General features: G+C 30.0%; 1 protein-coding gene across 2 annotated transcripts; it reads right to left on the reverse strand.

Moving 5' to 3' along the window:
• Positions 1-383: 383 nt before the first annotated feature.
• On the reverse strand, positions 384-8,529 carry MPK20 (MAP kinase 20). 2 transcript variants are annotated; one of them, XM_021419485.2, is made up of 10 exons: positions 7,895-8,529; positions 6,336-6,744; positions 5,803-5,930; positions 5,632-5,691; positions 4,663-4,812; positions 4,435-4,590; positions 4,084-4,295; positions 3,866-3,964; positions 1,173-1,342; positions 384-1,066 (listed from the first exon to the last, which is right to left on the reverse strand). In XM_021419485.2, exons 1-10 carry the CDS (start codon positions 7,916-7,918, stop codon positions 612-614), a joined length of 1,863 nt encoding a protein of 620 aa, XP_021275160.1. In that variant the 5' UTR covers positions 7,919-8,529; the 3' UTR covers positions 384-611. The 2 variants fall into 2 exon arrangements, with proteins under 2 accessions (XP_021275160.1, XP_021275162.1); XM_021419487.2 differs by lacking the exon at positions 7,895-8,529 and adding an exon at positions 7,358-7,693.
• Positions 8,530-17,083: the final 8,554 nt, after the last annotated feature.

Genomic DNA, 17,083 nt, shown 5'->3' on the forward strand with positions numbered 1-17,083 from the left:
ATATAATAAAAAATATTTTTATCTCTTTATTATTTACTCCTTTCCTATTTTAAAGTTATTTTTTTCAATAAATACTATAATAAATCATAATAACAATTCTTATCTTATTTCTTTCATTATATCAAATTACATAATAACTATTATATATTGTATTAATTTTATTTTTTTAAAAAAATTATTTCCACTTTATTTTATTTTTACAAAATAATTATTTTATTTCATTTCTATTTATTATTTTAACGAACTAAAGGCGAGTTTGGTTCATCGATAAAATGTCACCGTCGAAGTGTTTGTTAAGTTGATAAAAGTCAGAGACCAAAGGGCCCATTCCTTATTTGCCAGATGCTCTTAAGGGTATTCCCTTCATATGTGATGGAATCAGATTAAAAACAAAAGGCACTCCTATTGGCCAGAGGAGAGTTATTTTTCTTATAAAATTAAATGTATGATTTGATAGACATGTAGTTTCGCATTACCAAACTTAATTAGTGCCTATTGTGACCTGAGAAAGCTAGCTCTCCTTTTTACAGGTTACACTAAACAAACCTCCTCTCAAGAGTTTTTCCCTCTATGCAACAAGGATCCCTTACTTATACCTTCTAAATCCTTCGCTAATACATCCTTGTCATGCCATACTGAACAGTTCCAACCTTCCTATGAGCAGTGGCAGTTGCACCAGCTGTTGCAGCAACACCTATTCCACCATAATGAGCTTTTGCCTGCAACAAGTTCGTATCAATGGCAATTCTGTCATCAGCAGGCTCCACCTTGTTCACTCTGGTCATGAAAAATGGGTTTGTGTCGATACTGATAGCTATATCTGGTGCAAATTTGGCTGCCATGCCGCATTGAGGAACCTTTTTAGTTTGGGAGACCAACTCCCTTTCGGACTCCATTGTGGATCTTTCTTGCTTTCCAGTGCTAGATTTGTGATAAGAATATGCAGGGTGGACAGCCTGAGGTGGAAGAACTGTGCTTCTTATGAATGTTCTTGGATCATAGGCATCTTTCATGATTGTTCCATTCTCATAAGGCACAACTGGGCCTACTACCTTTCCTGGTTTGGCTGAATAGAGGGAATATTTCAGTTCAAGCACTAAATAAAAACAAGGAGAAAAGGAAGAGCAAAGAGGAAAGGAGCAGGGATCGTTTAGGATAAATCCAAAAAATACCTAGTGGGATTCTTTGTTGTGCCTGCAAGCTTCTTGATAAATGTACAGGAACAGCTTCAGTTTCCCTGGAACTTTTGCTGAATGCATCTTCTGCATTTTGCCTATCTTTGAAGGAATTGATGCTTGGTTGCTCTTTGGGGGGGATTGTATTGGAATGTACAATTGTTGACCTGCAAATATCATTGGATTACAGTGTCCCATCTAAACTAAATCAAAATTTTATGCCCCATTCCAATAAAAGGTAATAAAATATAAAAATGATGTCCTAACAACAGCTTATCAGCTGCGCGCGACCTAACATAGTAGTGGTGAGAAAATTCATGTTCTGTAAGACTTGAACAACATGAAGCCACCACCATCAACACTCAAAAGAGCCAAAAAAAGGCACAACAAACCCGCACAGAAGAAAAAGCAATCCCATTATTAGATGCAAGGAAGAACAATCCTGAGAAGAGTTGTACCAAGAAATTGTCTTGAGATTTTACAAAGAGAATTCGTATGAATAATAACTAGGCATCAACTGAATGGTAAAAGCATCACATATAATATCATGAGCAAATTTATACCAATCATTATCACGTGATGTTCTGGTTGCGCTCTCTTGGACATAACTATGCAAATACCAATATTTACAAGAATATCATCTCCTAACTGAAGCTTTTTAATTTCCCCCACAGTTGAATAACTTAAATCATTTGTTTCTTCATACACAGTTATTAAGTTCCAAAACCTCATCTCAGAATGAACTCCCTAACCACCTAGTTGAAATGAATATCCACCAATGTCTTAGTTGCTCAAAATCTGAAACCACAATCACTAGGAATGATAATGAGCCAACCCAATACGCAGCTTTGGCACATGCTGTTGCTTTCACAGAATAAACCTCATGCACAGTTAGTAGATATAACACCATTCCATATATTCTTATTCCAACTCTCAACTTTTCAATCAAGAGAATTACAGGCTTCTGGAAAACAAGAAATATCTGATATTGTTACAGTAAGGCAAAAGAGAACCATGATAAACCAAATCTCTCCTACCTGTTCTGGATGATGATTTGTGCAGTTCAGATATGACAAGAACTTTTTGTTCAATACAATTTAGGTAAGATATTTCCGTTGAAATTAAGCTCATATCTAATTAAGATTTGTCTATTGCATAAGGTTTCTTTTTGGATGATTTGTAATTGAAACCCTCTTTTATAATACAAAAACAAGAGAAAATATTTATTTATAAGAAAAAATAATCTAATTCATACCACCAGAGTTGTAAATAACCTCAACTATATCTAGACCCACATGCCATCAAACACAATAGCCCCAAGAAGGTAGAGATCCCCATTCAGATGTATTGTCAGGCACTTAAAAGTGCATTCTAAAAAAATAAGATAGTATTTGTTATTAATAGCATTAAGAGTTTGATTCTTTACCTTCACTATTAATAGCACTAGGGATTTGATTCTTCATTTTCTCTTTTAAGACTATGAAGTAGGTATTTGGCCAGCTCAAGGAAGAGCTTTCCGCTACAACAGTTGAAGCAAGTTATTTGGCTCTTAGAATTATAAAATTTTTAACTTATGTGGAAAGCCCATTTGAGCTTTTAGACAAAACTAGAAATCTATTATGTAGCAACAAATATTTAATGAGATTTTTTTACATTGTTATTTACCTTTCAATGATACACAAAATTATAAGGCAAATTATATTATCATATTTACATTCTTCTTTTTTATTTAGTTTAATTTTTTTCAGCTGATTTATTAGTTATTTATTTGATTTGTTTAATTGGTAGAAGTAATTTTATTTTTATTTCCAATTAACCAAAGGGTTCTTTTATGTCATTTATTTCTTTTACTTTAAACTTATGATTTGGTTTAAAAGCTCTCTCTATTTTATTATTTATTAATAAAAACAAAAATATATAATAGATCTCTACATCCTTACAGTGGTTCTCGATTAAAGTTTGCCAAATACTATTTTAACTTCTCTTCGCAGCACTTTTTGAACAGTTCTTCTCGAACAGCACTTCTTACAAAAGCCAGAGCTGAGCCAAACAAGTTCTAAGTAAGATATATTTGAACATTCTCAATCCAACTCATATCAACCCAAGTTTGTCATCTCGTTAAACCAAACTTTTATTGAACTTTGTCTTGGTTAATTTTCCAACCTGCTTTCACCATTAACTCAATGTTTTTTGCCCAATCAAATACTAGATGGTAACTAACCTTGCATCACTTAGATTAGAAAGTGTTTTCTGTTATTTACTCTTATAAGTTCTCTTTTTAATTACTGGCAACAATCAGTGTCACTGAAATAGTTAAAAACCTCATTTACAGAACCAAACAGCACCAAAAACCACACCAAAGCCTCATGCCCTAGCTATAACCATCTCTATTTGCCAACAATGCCCATGCCACACTTTGCCCTCATAAAGTCGGAGAAAATTTCAGTTAACCTAGATGCACCATTTATACATAGTATATAAACAAATACTAGCATGATTTTTGCACAGAACTTACATATAAAGACCAGGATCAATGCTTTAGTAAGCATCTCATATATAGACTCGACACGTGATACAATATATTATGTGTATCATACAGGACAAGTAGTATTATTACAAAGTCAACAAGCACAACTTTGGGCATGGCAATAACAAATTAAAGGTAACGATTAGAATAAATATATATATACCTGGGAAGAGAGACATGCTTTCTTTCAAGTGGAATAACTGGCCCACTTTTACCATTTTCCTCAAGATGTGCAAATTGCTTTCTGAATTGATCAACCGCACTGTATAAAAAATATACATCAGAATTATACTATAAGTCGCAGCAGAGTGATTACTAATGATTTCAGTGAGATTAGAATAATTACAAACTGAGAAAAGCAACAAAAACACTAAATAAAACCTGGGATAGAGAAAGTTGGTCCTCTCAGTTCCATTCATATAGTCTTTGAGCAGCTGAGGATGGTATTCCAGTATCTCCCGGAAAATTAGCTCCCGTATATCCTCCTTTGTGACCCTTCGCCTCTCAAACTCAAACTCCATCTTTGTAATTGGCTGACAGGAAGGCTCCCTCTCAACTTTTGCCAGTCCCTTAAAGTAAGGATCAGCAAGGGCCTGAAAAATATCAATCAAAAGATGTTTTTGTTATAAAAATATTAAGGTAAATGATATCATATATGCTAAAGCAAAAAGAAGCATTGCAACACAAATTTTCAGAGAAAAAAGAACAATATTTTACTGTACAACAACAAACCTCTTCAGCAGTTGGGCGGTCTTTTGGATCAAAGGCCAGCAATCTTTGAAGTAGACGTAGAGCCAAGGGATCTGCATTTGGAAATTTTTGTTCAAATGGAATTGGTTGCTTTTTTCTCATGCTTGTTAAGTATCTTCTTGCCTTTTCATTTCGAACCTGTGTAGAAGAAAGTTAAGAGCAGTAATGTCTTGATGGTCCAAAAATGCTCAGAAGTCTTAATGTGCATACCCGAGAGATGGTATCTAATGAAGGTGTCCCAAGCAAATCAGTCATCAAATCCAGCTGGTGAACAACATTTTTCCCAGGGAAAAGTGGCTTCCCGGTTAACACCTCAGCAAAGATGCACCCTATACTCCATATATCAATTGCAGGTGTATACTACATTCATTTTAAGTAATAAGAACAGGAATTAGAAATTGAAAAATGAGCAGAAAAATCATCACGCAGCATCCTTTTGAAGTAGTAATAAGAACAGGAATCAGAAATTGGAAAATGAACAGACAGCCATCATGCATGTTGCATGTGTACTTTTAGGATTTCCTATGACGAATGGGAAAATCTTCCACCCTTTTTTCTTATTCCTACGTCACATCTCAATGTGTTTTTCCATAAACAAGTCCTTATTGTGTAAATTATCAACACCATCACTTTATAAACACTTAATTCATTAATGAATCAAAAGTATGGAATTTGAAATCTCTTGAGTACTGGCAAATACAATTCTTGAGTTCAGTAAAGATTCAAAAATTTCATATTAACACTAACATAGATATGTTGTATCATTCTTTTAGGAATAGCACATCAAGCCAGACCACAAGCAACTCATTGCACGACATACATCGCCTCAGAAGCCATCTACTGTAAAATTCTTATCAACCTAATAATTCACCTCCAAACATTTTTTAGAGAGAACTTAAACACTAGACTGCAGATCTGTTAAAATAGATACACTTTTTAAATTCAACAGCTTCATCCAAACGAAAGAAATAAGCAAATAAGATATAGATAAGAAACTGAACAGCTTGAAAGAAAATTGTATCGACTGCAGCATGCCATAACCTCTCCTTCATATATGCAGCATAGATCCGGATTCCAGAAGATATCCAACATAAGCTCATGAAAAGGAATAAATACATCGCATAACTTTAAATTTCTCATGTTCCAAACTTTAATGGCTACACATGAGAACCCCATTACCTTAGAGAAAAATGATCCACAGAGCTCTGGAGCTCTATACCATCTTGTAGCAACATAATCCTGCAAATGTACCACAAAATGTCCAGAAAATCAGCTCTTGCAAATGTGATAGATGTAGAAAACAGTTTAAATATGGAAAACATAAAAAATTAGCCATTCTAAAAGGCATACCGTCCAGAATATCGTTGTGGGTGTATCATTGAATGCAACTCTAGCTAAACCAAAATCACATATCTTAAGTTTGCAGTTTGCATTTGCCAAAATATTCTTCGGTTTTAAATCTCGATGGTAGACATTTGCTGCGGCCAAATAGGCATAAATCAGATACATTCTCAAGTATACAAATACAAACTACCCTGCCGACAACAAGAGCCATTCAACTAGAAGCAGTTGTTACCAAAGATGAGTGCAACTGAAAGGATTAGAGGCAAATTCAAAACCAACTCTCTAAAACTTTAAAACAATAGGCTAGACAAAAATATTTACAAGAAAAATTGTTACCAAATATTATGGCATGACGGAAGGAGTTTGATAAAACAAACTTAAGTAACCATTAAAATAGTCAGACATCAAAAACCATATTTCTGACAACTTTGAACATTATCTGTAATAATTAAATTGATCAACCCAATCAACATGCTTATAGCTATAAACCAAGTTGAGTCTCAGATAATCCAGTAGAGCCAATATAGATTGACAATTACCAGTGTGTATATACTTCAATGCACGAAGTAGCTGGTAAAGAAAAAACTGGTAGTGCTCTCTAGTCAAGTCATCATTAGCTTTTATAACTTGGTGAAGATCTGACTCCATGAGCTCAAAAACCACATAAATATCTTTGAAGTCCCTTCGAGAAGGAGGCAGCATAATGTGCTTAATCTCAACAATATCAGGATGCCGAAGAAGTCTGAGCAGCTTTATCTCGCGAAGAATACGGGCAGCATCAGAAATATGCTCAAAAATATCATGTATTTTCTTTATTGCCACTTTTTCACCAGTATGGGTGTCAATTGCCGAGCACACAACACCATAACTGCCTTTTCCTATAACTTCTTGAATCTTATATCTATTGGCATCACCATATTCAGAGAAAAAGTCCATCTCTGCAGCACTCTGTGGCAAAAAATCCAAGTAAGACAAGAATGCAAAGCATACTTTTTCAATAAAATGCAAGGCATGTAGCTCAATATAGCACAACCTTTTACATTTCCACAGGTAAAAATTCAAATTCATTATTAATAAAAGTACTCCATATAACTGAAAACTAAGATCAACATACCAATGTAAAACAAAAAGATAATGAAAATGCAACTATTAACAACACCCAGAAAAGGACAAAAAGAAAGGAACAAAATAATGGCATCCATGATATAATCTATTTTCAATGCATTAGAGTGTGACTGTATGTACTCGAAACAAAACCAAATAACTTTGAACAGCCAGCTTACAATTTTCTTCTTTCCAAAAACTATATGATTATACAGACTTTAAATGCATAAGCTAAGCAATTACTTTAAAAACAGAGAGGCAACTGATCTTCAAGATAAGACAAATAAAAATTCTACAAATTTAAAAAAAGATAAAGAAAAAAAGATCATAATCGGGTTGGATAGTACTATTATTCTTTTGTAAATAATCAAGTTTCAGACTGTCAGCATAGCAAACAGGTTGGAAAGAAAATCCAGCTTTTGGGCTAAAATAACAATAAGGGATTCCAATTCCCTACTTTGGATATATTTTATGCACTATCCAGAAAATCAAAGCCTGAAGGAAGATAAGCTAAGGGATACAGACATAGAGAAACTGAAGAAGAAGAGAAATAATTTGGGAAGAAAAAAAAATCTTTTGATATAAGAAAAATAAGCAAAACAGGGCTGAAATAAGATCAGAGAGAAGTGTAAACGCATTTATTTGAAGGGATAGCATTCCAGAATAAGAATGAAACTCAGTTATCCAAATCAAAATTGGCATTAAAAGTTATGCCCTCCCCCATATTCGAAACGCATTACGGGAAGAAATTTAATAGCCTAAGGATTACTTATTCAACCAAAGAAGAAAATATCTAAAACAAATTCATTCCTTCACGGACAAAATATATCCAACATTTCGTCTTCTTACCTAACTACCCAACACCACCCCTCACCAGCTCAATTTGGGCACAAATACTTTTCGATAATTAGAATTACTATTTTATCATCAACCAGTACTAAAGATGAAGAAAGATAAGCTCCAAAAACAAAAAACAAGAGTAAATGAAAATCACCTTCTTTCGGTGATCTTGCTGCATTTTGTGAAAAAAGTTTCCAAATTTAAATCCCAATGAAGATCGCCAAGAAACAGATAATAAAAACTAATCAAAAGAAAGAACCAGTTGAAATAAACAAAGTGAAGAAATCTAAGAAATCAACCACATTTGCCCCATCTTCCCCGACTCCGGATCACAAGTCCATAGTCCCACCGATTTCTCCAACATAATAAAATCCAAACCAAATCCTTCATACACTCTCTTCCTTCGCCTTCTTCTTCTTCTTCTTCTTCTTCTTCTTCCTCTTTTTTCTTTACCACAGCAATTTCAATTCAACTACCATAAAAAAGCAGCTCTCACAAAAACTCTTTGATAATTCAGTTTTAACAACTCTACTCCCATTTTTCTTTCCTCTTTTTTCTTTCCCTTCAAGTCTTCAAAACTTAATCAATAACTCAAAATTCTACCTTTTTCTCTTCTTGAAAGAACACCCAAAATTTTTTAAAAAAATAAAAAAATGTGAAATGTGTGAATGAAGAGTGTAGAAGCTGCAAGATCTAAACACCGACAGAAAGGGAAGAGGAAGAGGAAGAGAAGGGGAAAGAGACAGAGAAAAGAAAACTACTACTACTAATAATAATAATAATAATAGAGGTTTTATTGTGGCATGAATCTAGGGATATATAGAGCGGGGATGTTGCTTATCCAATACCATATCTCTCCCCTTTTTTTTTGTTTTGGAAAATTCCGATACGGTATTTTATACGTACTAAATGTGTATCTGTGCGCGGTAGTGGCAGATGCTGTAAATACAGTGACTTTTTGAGGAGTTTGTCTTTGGCAGGTGAGAGAAATAGAGTGGATTTTGGCAAAGGCCCGAAGGTTTTGTTTGGGGGATTCCATTTTTCTTTTTTTGTTTTTTCCTCCAAACTTGAGTGTTAGGTATAGGTGTCTCCATTCCTGCGTGAGAATTTTTGACACGTCACGTATCCACGTGGCAATTATGAGATAGGACCACCCGCAGGAGGGTGTAGAGTCTAGGCGTTGGCACATTAGCATCGTGCATGGTTGACGCAGCTGCCGATGATGAAAGCAATGAAGTCATATTTTGGTATTAATTTTTTTAAATTAAATCCAAGTAACAGTTATGATTTGTTGCTGTAATCTCCATCAAAAAAAATTATCAATTTGATGGTATAGTATTTAATTATTATCTAAAATGAAAATAAATATACTAGCATCAAATACCATATATGTTTAATCTAATTTGCTAGTAACATTCTTACAACTTCGCCTTTATAATATTCTAAAAATGTTTTTTATTTAATATACTTACTCTTATCAAATTTGAGAAAAATTACTACTTAATTATAATAATTCCTTTTATAACAAAACCTTAACTGGTACACATTAATTGACTTTTTTATTAATAATTAGTAATTCTAAGATGATTAAGAAAATTTTATTCACATTCGAGATTATAATATCTCAAGTCAAACTTGACTTGACAACAAAGTTCAAAACTCTAATAAGCTGAACATAATTGTGGTCAAGCTTAGACTTCCCATTTTAATCTTGCATATGATGCATTAACACAATACAAATAGGATACCAAATTGAGTAAGTTTAGATTCAGGGTAATAATGTTTCTTATATCAATCATGGCAATATATTTAAAATACAAAAATTCAGTGCTTTAAATCTTTCAAATTCACTTAATTTGTTCAAGGTTCATTTAACTTGTTTAATTAATCATGTTACTATGTGTATGTATAATTCATTATCCGTTTATCACTTATTGAGTTAATCGAGTTAACATATCTACTCGTTATCCATTTATGACCTAATTATGTCTCATTTAAGGGCCATATAAATATTTTTTTTCTTTGGTTCCCTTCCTAGTTCCCACTTTCCCATTTCTCTCAATCTTCACCCATTATTGGACAGGTAGATATTGGTTGATATAATAATGAATGAAAGGTTAGTAGTGCTTAAACTAAATCTTAAAGTTATTTAGACTTTTCTATTTTTATCAATTTTTATTTTATAAATAGATATCAATTTTTATTTTATAAATAGATATCATGGCACAAGAATGATATCGTATTGGTGAGGGAGTCTTCAATCTTGATTTTGGTATTTTGTTTTGATGATAGATTATGGAAGTTATTTGGATTTTATCATGATTGATGATGATAAAGGTGAATTTTATTATAATGATATAAATTATGAATGTTATTGATATTGAATTTTATTATAGTTGTGTTGATATTAATGGACTTATTTAAAATTTTTTTACACATTTGATGGATATTATTATTCTATTATAATTATTTTTAATAATTATTAGTTTTAAATCTAAATAGTAGAATTATATTTTAGTTGTATTTAACTTAATCGTATTAATTGCGTTTAAAACTTTCATCATGTTAATCAATGTCATATAAAATTTAAGTCAATTCATTTGATAAATATGTTAAGTGTGCGGCATTGTGTAATAAGTTAATAAACATATCTGAATTTAAGATTTTGACATGTTTAAATAATGTTGTATTCGTATTTATCTTTATAACTATTAATACTTTATAATAATTATGTCATATATATTTTAAATTATTTAATTATATTTGTTTATGTAGGTTTTTTTTTAATAATTAAAAGATGAGAGATTCGAACTTGCTCTTTAAGTAAGTGGATAATACATCAATTAATGAATTAAATGTTTGGGTGCGTCTATGTAGTTTCATTAAAAAAAATAGAAACTTTATCATAATGCTCACTTTTTTGTAAGTAAAATCTTAGTATTGTAATTAATAAATTTTATATTCAAATTATATCTTATATAAATTTCATCTTTATATGTTCAAGTGTTGGTTCTTTGATTGTTTAAACTATCATCACCCTCATCAACATAATCATCATTATTGATTTGATTTATTTAGTTTATTGCTAAATGTACTAGTAATGTGAATGCTACATATTTTATATCTTAAGAATTATTTGATTATTAATGAAAACTTTAATAATCTTATAATAAATAACTATCACTTTATTTTTTTAATGATTTTAAATTTAGATCTACTTTAAAATTTTTATTTATTTTGTTTCTCTCACTGGAAAATATTTTTCTTTTCAACAGAAATAACCCATAACAAAATGTGCCTCACGTGTTAAATGATGGAAAGGGTGGGCGCCTGCATCGTGACTTGGTTTTCTTGTGAAACTCGTGGAGGTTTAATTATAGGTAATTTAGAAACAAATAATAAATAAATACTAACTGAATAAATTTGAAAAAAAAAATCTTGCATTCCGTTTAAATGGTTTTGTAATTTTTTTTTATTAAGTAGTTGTTATGAAACAAAAGCAAAAATAGAAAGTACTTATAATTAATTAATTAATTAATTAAAATGTAACATAAATTATAAAATAATTAATTTATATAAAAGTAAAAGAATGTACTTTATTATTTAGAATAATTACTATAAAATAAAAAATAAAAGTGAAAATCAAATGAGCCTATATAAATAAAAAAATACCCTTAGTTTATAACTTTTCTTGTAACGATACAAAACAAATATAAAAAAAAGGAGTATAATAATGTAGTCGGTGCCTGAAAATCACCCACACAACCAACATTGTTGTCCAACTTGGACGTTTTATCCAACCTTAATTGACTTTTTTAAGTCATATAATTTTGGTTTTCTTTTTTAGTCATTTGTTAATTATGGAAAGTGAATTCAAATTTGAATATTATTATTATATATTAAAAGTAATATGTCGACAAAGCATATAATAATATTATTGATCTCTAGACTCGTGATTTTTTATTAAAAGAAAAGACAATAATTTCCTTTTACCAAAACAAAGGGTTTGGAGAAATTTTCGTTGGGGCACTGTTGAAGTGTCCAAGAGTCCACATTGTTCCTCTCATGGATTAACTTGTATCGTAATTAATTAATGACACAATTAGCAATAATGTATGGAGAAGGTCAGCTTTAGCAAAGTTTTTAGACGAGTAAACAAGAATGGTAAAATTCGTTCACAACAAGAGAGACCACACTGAATAGAAGCAATATATAAACTTAATTAAATTGATGCAATATTGAAGAGAGTAGGTATAATTGTTGGGTAAACTATCATTTATCATTTATCATAATTAAGAATCTAAGGATTTTAGGAATGATTAAACAGCTCCATTTGAAGTTAATGACCTTAGTCATGCGTGACACATAAATAGGGAAATGATGACATGGCATTTGTTTAAAAAAATTTAGAAAATTGATGAGTTGCATTAAATCAAACAAAAAATTTAATGCAAAGAGAAGCTAAAATAATGTTTGGCAAGTTTAATGGGGAAGTGTAGTAGGATGTAAAAAATTATTTGAAATGTTTTAAATTTATTTTTAGTAAACAAAAAATAAAATACTCAACTTCATAATTTTAAAATAAAAATAAATAAAATAATACAATTTTATATTAATTCAATTTAATAAAATATATTAAATCAAGAGAGAAAGAATTGAACCGAATTAAAAAGATGAATGTGAAAAATATAATTTTCTCTATAATTTAAAAATTATTAACGGGTGAAGTGATGACAACATAAAAATGTCTCATTAAATATTTGTCACCATGTATTAACTCATCTATAAAAAAATTTTGACTGGTAACTTCGTCTAAATTATTGGATTTGTTAGCATTTTTTTTCAAAAAAAAATCAAATTATTTTTTATTTAATTGTCGATATTATCCTTTTTTGACATTTTAAAAAAAATAGTTAGTTTGATATTTTTCACATTAACAAAAACCAATGGAACATTACTTTTTCATCCAAATAGTGATAAAATTGCACAAAATATCAAGATAGAAAAAGAAGAGTAATAAATTAAAAAATTCTCAATTTAATAGAATAGTAATTTTGGCTCTTGTTAGTATTCTTTTTCATCTCTAACAATAAGTAGTGGTATTTGATAAAGTTGAATACATTGTTTGTTTTTTATATTTTCAATCTTTTTTATAAATATATTTTCACTTTTTTAATATCAACTCAACTCAAATTGGATCAAATTGATTTTCGATAACTCACCTAATTTCATCAAGATTGGTTCAACTTTTATCCTCAATATCTTCAATATTATTTAAATCTAGAAGGTAATTTTTTCATATATATAACTTTTGTTTCCTGTTTTTTTCTTTTTTTCCGGTCCAGTGGCAGAATACACAAACGTAGCACCCTTTGTTCCTATATATAAACCCATCTGTCCCAAATTTAGGCAATTCTCATTTTTTAATTCTTTTGCTAGGTTGCTTCGGCTTTAACAGTTTGATACACCTATTAAGATACTTTTCTAGTACACTTGTACATTTTCTAGTTTCCTTTGAGCAAATAATAAATAATTATTATTATTGTTATTATTATTGATCATTATGTTGCAAAAGAAAGATGAATGTTACTCTCTATTGAAGAATTGAATTTGTAATGTACACGAACATGAACATGATGCGTTTATTACACCGATTACAAGACAATTCATAATTAATGTATTTAACTATAATTAAATTGTTTAGACACGATAAGGTTAATTCATTTAAATATGCATAAAAATTTATTTTATATATTATAATATTAATAATTTAATAGATTAGTTTGAACGGGTTATGTAATGTGAGTTAACTTATTAATAAAATTAATTAAACATATATAAATATATCATATGCGTTTAAAAGTATCAATTTGCATAATTAAGATACAATTATTTTTGTCATATGAAGGAATGGTTAGATCTAGTGATTTTGGACATAATACAATAAAACGGCTTAGAGTTAAGTAGGTTTAGATTTACAGTATCATGCTTTATGCATTAATATGTCAACATTATTTAGACACAAAATATTCATCTTTTAAATCTGTCAAATCCTTTTAACTCATTTAAAACTTGATTAGTTAATTATATTATCGTGTGCTTGCATAGCCCATTACCCATTTAATTATTTGTGTTAACAAGTCTTCCTAACTCATTTATGGTCCAATTATGGCTCGTTTAAAATTCATATAAATATTCAATTTTCTTCAAATCCTACTCTTTTGGACGTTTTTCTTCTGAATTCCCACCTTAACCCCAGCCAACTTATTTCTAACATTACACACCTTGCACAGCCGCACCTGTTGTGCCACCTTGCCACTGCTACCCACTAGCACGACCGCTCCACTACACCAGCCGTCTCGGCTTCCCCTTCCTCCACCTTCTTCATGGATCAATCCACTTCTTCCCTTTCCTCCCAGTTCTCATCTGAAATCTTAGAATCTTCGGGTCTTTTCATCTCCTGATTTATTATAATTTTATTATGATTGATAATGATGGTAGAGTATATTTTATTTGTAATTTTATATGCATTTTAATTTAATCATATTAATTATTTGACATATTATAATTCGTGTCATGTCTGTATATATGTTTAAAATTATGATACATTTCATTAATCATGTTATGTTCATAATTATTTTAAATAATTTTTAATAGTTTATATTTGAACTATTTGATAAAGATATAGAACAATAATTGCCAAATTTATAAATCATTATTCTGTGTCGGCGGAGCACGTTCAAATTATCAAATCTATTCAAGACTCGAATCGTAGCTCCTTCCTTTACCTATCCCCATATGCCAAAAATTGAATTTAAAAGAATTGTTGAAAACGCCATTTATATGCATCAACGTACTCCATCTGAAACTATAATAAATCTTTTATCTCCAAGAGTACTTTCTTAAAATCCTTTATCAAGAGTACTTTCTTGTTAGGTGTTCTTTTCTCTTTCCTCGAGCACCCTTCAGTCTCGTAGAGCCCTTACGATTCTCAACCTCTCCCCCGTAAGTCCCACCGGTGACCTCATATATGTTATGTAACTATGGATTAAAAAAAAATCAGATTTAATTAAAATATGAGTAACTTTTAAATAATTTTTTTATACTTGAACCATCAAGTCTCAATAGTTCAAATTATGAAAAAGAGTAATATGAATTAAAACATTTTAAGCTCAATTTTGAAAAAATTGATACTTTTCAAGCAAAATATGATATTTATAAAATTATTATGAATATTTTTTTATTTTTTTATTTATATGTTATATAAAATTATTGTTTATTATGAATCTTTTGATTATTTCTTACACTCAATATATTAGTTTTAAAAATTTTTAATTTTTATATTTTTCATCTTTGACACTTTCAATAAAAATTAACTAGCTTCGTTACTCTCTCTCTCTATATATATATATGTCACTTCCAATGAATATTTCTTTTTCAGCAATAAATCTTTTTCATTAATTTTTCAAGTAATAAAAATTCCATTTAAATCAAAAGTTGAATTGCGTCGAATGGTATTTAGTTATTTCATTTTATTGGTAATCAACAGGTTTCTTTGTCAGCATTGAAGGCAGATTAGGGTGAGAGGAATCCATAAATGTCAAAGCAGGATTGATACATTTAGCCTTCGGAAAATATCAATTGATCAATTAATTTGAAATCTGAAGTGGATTCCATCGAATTGATAATTCAATTCTGTCCACACAATGGCATGAACATTAATTTATCAATAACATGTGGAAAATGAAGTCATCCCATTATTAATCAATTAAATTAAATATTTAGTGAAAAGCAAGTTGTTTCGATCCGCCTTTTCCATTTTGCCCAACAAAGCAAGTTGCTTTCATAAAAGAGTTCCCAAGTTTCACGTGATTTTATTTATTTATATATTAAATAAAATTAAAATCCCTTTCTTACTTTACTTGTTGGTGTATCCACCCCACGGCCGTGATAAATTTAAAACAAAAAAAATTAGTCCTAAAGTTAAAGAATTGATTACTTAAGGAACACTTAGTAATTAAAATTTTTATATCACCATTTTGAAGGTTTCGGATATATTTTTTTTCTTGATTCATTTTATTATGTATTATAAAATTTATATAAAACCAAGTTTATATCAAAACTATACAAATCGAAAACAAGTTTACCAATATGTCAATAAAAGATTATTTAAATTTATATTATATAGATTACATTTCTTACTAAACTTGTTGGTATGTTCACTACACGATTGTGAGATTAATGAAATAAAAAAATAATTTCCTCCCATTATGTAATTTAAAATATATGTAACGAAAAAAGAACTAAGCAATCGAAATTCTTTTATATTTTTTTAATCATAGTTACAGATGGGAAGGAGCCAAAGGGCGAAACTTGCCTATAAGAAAGTAGATACTTTGTCACTATCAGCCAATCATTTAGTTCCTTTATTTAAAAGAAATAAAGAAAAGGTGAGAGGGATCTTCAACAATTTTAACTCTCTTTTGGATTCATGCCTAACCTTTAGTTAAAAGAAAAGAAAAGAAATTTCACTAATTTCCCCATCAATTTATGTGAGGATGTTGGTTCTAATTGTGGATTTTTTTTATGCTTGATAAAAAAATGCCAATGTAAAGATATTCTCTTACTCTTGTAATTATGACAAGTTTTCATATTTTATCCTTACTTTGGCTATTTTTTTTCTTTTTTGAATAAAAGCCAAATATATATCCCTACTTTCTACAATTAACTATATATATTGTATTATAATTATATTGAACCCCATTTTTATATATTATATAATGAGTCTTAAGCTTTTTTTCAATGGGATCAATTTAGGATTCACTCTATTACACTAACTCATGTATATTATGAAAGAATCTTAAATTTCAATGGATCAAGTGACCCCACTAAACACTATGTTGCAGCTAGACCCTTCGATTTTTTTTTCCCAACAAAAGGAAAACATATTGCAATGTTATTCATTTAGCATAATAATTATGTGTGGAGAAGTTGGGTCGTCATGTGCTAGCTTCTATTAATTTGGTTTTAACAAGGTTGAAAGAAAAAAAAATGCAAATGGAAAATACTGTGCTGCTGCTGGTATTGGCAACACAAGGGAATCATCAACACATGCGAGAGGCTGCTTGACACATGGCTTTTCCATTGATTGATTGATTGAATAAAACTGTTTTCTTTTTTGCTTCTTAAGAATATTGAGCTAACTTTACCAAAAAGAAGAGAAAAGAGAATATTGAGCTAACACAATTTTCCAATTTCTTAATGGCAGACTTCTTTGAAATTTTTTACAAAAACATGAGAGCTCTATTGCCCACATAACCTATATTGTCATGTTTACTTTATG

This window comes from Theobroma umbraticum, unplaced genomic scaffold (assembly GCF_002168275.2).
Source record: "Theobroma umbraticum cultivar Fairchild unplaced genomic scaffold, ASM216827v3 scaffold_44.0, whole genome shotgun sequence".
In the NCBI taxonomy this organism is placed as follows: domain Eukaryota; kingdom Viridiplantae; phylum Streptophyta; class Magnoliopsida; order Malvales; family Malvaceae; genus Theobroma; species Theobroma umbraticum.